Consider the following 4,222-nt stretch of genomic DNA (forward strand, 5'->3'; position numbering starts at 1 on the left):
AAGAGAGCCAGAACCGAAGTATTTCAAAGAAATTTTGGAAAACAGCCTCACAGAAGCTGAAATTGAAGAATTTTGCGAAGATTTCTTGAGGCTCTTGAATCACAATCAAAAGAGACACAAAGACAAAGTTCCTTGCCTAATTGGCGCTGCTAATAGTGGAAAGACGAGTTTATTTCAACCAATTCTAGGCCTGGTACATCATGGCAACATAGCGACTATCACTAAACAGCGCGTCTTCAATAAGGCCATGATCAATCACTTCACAGAAGTAATCTTCGTGGACGAAGCGAATCCTTCCACACTAGATATAGATGACTGGAAAATCCTAACGCAGGGAGGTTACACGGCCTGTGACATCAAGTATCAAACAGCTAAGTCATTCATTAACCGTTGCCCGATGCTTTTAACAGCGCAACAGAAACTTGAATTCGGACCAGAAGATCAACCAGCAATGGACCGTAGGCTAAGGAACTATGTCTTCAAGAGTCTGCCTAACCCAAGGAAGAAAGCTGCAGAGTGGCTCAGAAAGCACTCCATGGATTGTGTTGTGTGGGCCTCGACGAAAGCGCGTCCGACGACAGACCAAGAAGAAAGCTCCGACAGCAGCTTGGAAGAAGAGCAAATCGGTGACGACGTTCTTAAAGACGAGGAGAAGGACGCTTTACGAGCGTTGCCTCTCGCAGACGTCTGGACTGACGCTCTTGAAGAGACGGGCGAGCCAGCCACAACAGCTGACGCTGCCAGTGACGATAAAGTGGACTCGGATGACGACCAGCCCATTCGTAACTTGAGGACAGCACTTGCTCTATCTTCCACAGGCTCCCTGAGACATAGACAAATTGCCAGCATCTTGCACACGCGCGTCAGAGAGAAGGAAGAAGAGAATCGGCGGAAACATGAACTACATGAAGCAAGAACATCTTTCCTGAGAGAGAGGGGTGTCAGCAGCGAGATTGCCGAACTGTTGCCAGAATACCCCGACGCAGCGATGCCAAGTCAAATTCAAAGACAACTGCAGGAGCACTGCGACGAACAAGAAGCGCACCAAGAGCAAGAAAGACGCGAGAAAGCCCGTCGAGCGTTCGAAGGCACCTGGATAAGAGCCACTGAGGTCGAGCTAAAGACCTGCTGCGACGAATATCAACGCAGTAGCGATCCCACGGTTCGCTTGAACGTCAAAGATTGGATGAGGGTCCTGTGCGACAAGTTAAAAATGCATCACGAGTCCTTGGGCACTTTCAACACTGCCGAGGCTGTCCAAGAACGAATCAAAGTGTGCACCGCTCTTGGACTGCTGAGAAAAGAGCAGCACCACCTAGTCACAAGCGTTGCTGAAAGGCTGCCTGTGTTGCCTGTCCTCAGTTCAGAAACCGAGGGAGTACAGCAACATGCACATGAGACGGATGACGAGCAGAGTATTTTCATCACGCAGCAGTGTAATGGAGTGGATGAGACGGAAGAGGTACAGAGTATTTTCATCACTCCTCTTCCGAACACAAGTGGCGCGTCTGTGCCTCATTCAAGCTTCGACGACTGTGCAGTCTCTGCTGAACTACTTCGAGCTAGTACTTCTAACAAAAAGAAGCGAAAGAGGCAATCCAGCAGTCAACGAGCAGTCAAAAAATCCCAGAACGTTCTAACTCGATACTTTACTAGTCAAAAGTAAAAGCGGTGTTTTTTTCCTCGTAAGATAGGCCGTAGGGTGGTCTTTTTCAGTAGTTTGATAATTAGGATAGAATTAGAATTAATAATAGATAGGATAGAATTAGGCACTCAGAACGCTACATGTACCTACGATAACTCGTTACAAGAATAGACTTTTGTGTCCAAGAAAATAGAGTTTATTACACTTTATCATTTATAAAACGCGTTCCGTAGATGTGTTAACAGGCTAGCTGTTTGTCGAATTGCGATAATTAAATGGTCCAGTTTCCTCTGCATTTTAGTTGGTGTGCATTTGTTGTTTTTTGCTAGTTGAATTGCTAACCGAGTGGCATCTTCATTCCAGCCCTTTTCTTTAGAGAGTCCGCTGTTCTTCCGTCTTGAAATTGGAAATCGTCATCTCTCAAAATAGCAGTCCACTGTCCAAACCCGTGCTTAGTTATCCCTTCCTTTAGAAAATCGTCCTCTTCTTTTGTGAATTTCAAAACACGACGAATGTTCCTCTGAGAGCGCAAGATTCTTTTAGGCAGGGCGTCCCTATTGGGGGAGGAGTTGATATTTTGCACTCTTCCAACTGAAGGCCCGGCGTCGGAAGTTGAATCTCCGAGTCTTGCGTGGACGTCCTCGTCCACCTCTGAACCCTTGGCACCTTGAAGTTTTTGTAGGCACTCGTGACCCTTCAAAGCAACTTCACGGGATCGTTGCTTTTGATAGTGAACTTTGGCAACAGCAGAGCTGTGTTTTTGGTCTTCCGACAAAATCCTCTGCTCCTCGCTAGTGAGCTCATTGAGGCTCTGCGTTTCAACAATTTGGCGATAACGCGTGGGATGGATGTACTTTCCAATTGCTTCGAACACCAGTTTGCTCATGATCTCCCCCAATTTACCATGTTGGCCCCCATTTCTGTTGACGAGAACGAAATCGCACTGGGGTTTAAGCAAAGGTCTGACGTTCGAGATGTAGCCATTGAGAACTTGCATGTTTGCATCGGTCAGAATCAAAGAATCAAATCCATACTTTCCAGCAGTCTTGAACGTTTTCTGATCAATGAATCCACCCTTTTCCTTAGCTGTAGCAATCATGTCCACCGTCAAATATTGATAAGTCATAGGACGCGACCCCTTCACTTTGATGAACAGATACATGGCAACGAATTTCGTGGCAAATGTCAAGTCTGAAGGGTTAACTTGAGTTGGACTCGATTTGCAAATCTTCACGGTATTCTCGTAGCGCGGCAGATGGAATTTCACCACCTCCAACAACTCCTCCATTGTTGCCCAATGGCCTCTCGCTTCTAGTGTTTCGATGTCTAAATCTTGTGTCCACTGCAATCTCATCATCTTAGCAACCGTCTTTCGCGCTCTTTTGAGGTACAGCTCTGTTGCAGAGAACTTTCGAAAGACTGCTTCTGATGCGCCATGCAGCTTTCTGAAGTCGATCATTTCAGAAATGGCATCTATGTAGCCTAAACGTCCACCATGTCCAAGCTTGCATTCGTCTTGTAAGTAGTCGATAAACTTGAACAACAAATTTGGAGAACACAGACTAAAGTCCACCACGTCAAAAGTCAACTCTTCCTCGTCTTCACAACAAAATCTAAGAAACTTAAAGCATCTTGTCACTATTTGTTGAGCTGCGCGATCTTTCTTGCAACCGCCACCACTTCCAGTCAACCATCTCGTGAATACTTCGCCAATGTCACACGACAATGAAAATGAGGGAAGTAACTTTCCGGCATGTTTTGTAGTCTCACTTGTTTGATCTTGAATTGTGTTCACCATTGGAACATTTCTTGCTACCTTTAGCGAATCTGTGATTTCTTTCGAATTGGGCTTTTCATCGAAATAAAAGAACCAACTGTGCTTGGTATTAACGTGTTTTCTGCACCCTCTTTGACTTTGAAATCCACCATGGTCACACTCTTGTATTGGGCAGTGATACAAGCTGTCGGTTTCATCCTTTTCCAAGTGAAGCCGTTTTGGTTTGGGTGATGCTCCATCGATATCCGACCAATTGACCTTGCACTTCTTGCTCATTTTTGCCTTTTGAAGAGCATTTGGCCAACACGATCTCCTTTAAATCTGACCCATAACCAAGGAGCCGATGACAAGCAAAGGAACTGCATATATGTTTGTATTTGCCAAGTCATGCCCTTACTTGCCCGCCCTCATTACTATTGTGCAAAATTCATGACAGTGACATGCAACCAAACTCGCCCAAGCAGGTCTGAGCGCGCCCTATTGTTTGCCTTACAAAGTACACCTCCATTTGGGAACAAAATAGGAATGCGCAGAGAAATGGTCCGAAATCTGGTCCCAAATGACCAATTTGGGAACAATGTGTTCCATTCACAGAGAGGAACTCGGAAGAAAAGGTCCTAAATTATCAATTTGGGAACAATATGTTCCATTTACAGATAGGAACTCGGAACAAAACAGTCCTATATTTCGTAATAAGTGGCCAATTTGGGAACGAACTGTTCCATTCACAGATGGGAATTCGGAACAAAAATATCAATTTGGGAACGGTATGTTCCATTGGCAGATGAGAATTCGGAACA

General features: G+C 45.2%; 1 protein-coding gene across 1 annotated transcript; it reads right to left on the reverse strand.

Annotated features, from left to right (window-relative positions):
* Nucleotides 1-1,532: 1,532 nt before the first annotated feature.
* Nucleotides 1,533-3,864, reverse strand: LOC145502381 (uncharacterized). Its single transcript, XM_081481702.1, has one exon. It carries the CDS (start codon nt 3,696-3,698, stop codon nt 1,983-1,985), a length of 1,716 nt encoding a protein of 571 aa, XP_081337828.1. The 5' UTR covers nt 3,699-3,864; the 3' UTR covers nt 1,533-1,982.
* Nucleotides 3,865-4,222: the final 358 nt, after the last annotated feature.

Source organism: Orbicella franksi, chromosome 11 (assembly GCF_964199315.1).
Source record: "Orbicella franksi chromosome 11, jaOrbFran1.1, whole genome shotgun sequence".
Classification (NCBI taxonomy): Eukaryota; Metazoa; Cnidaria; class Anthozoa; order Scleractinia; family Merulinidae; genus Orbicella; species Orbicella franksi.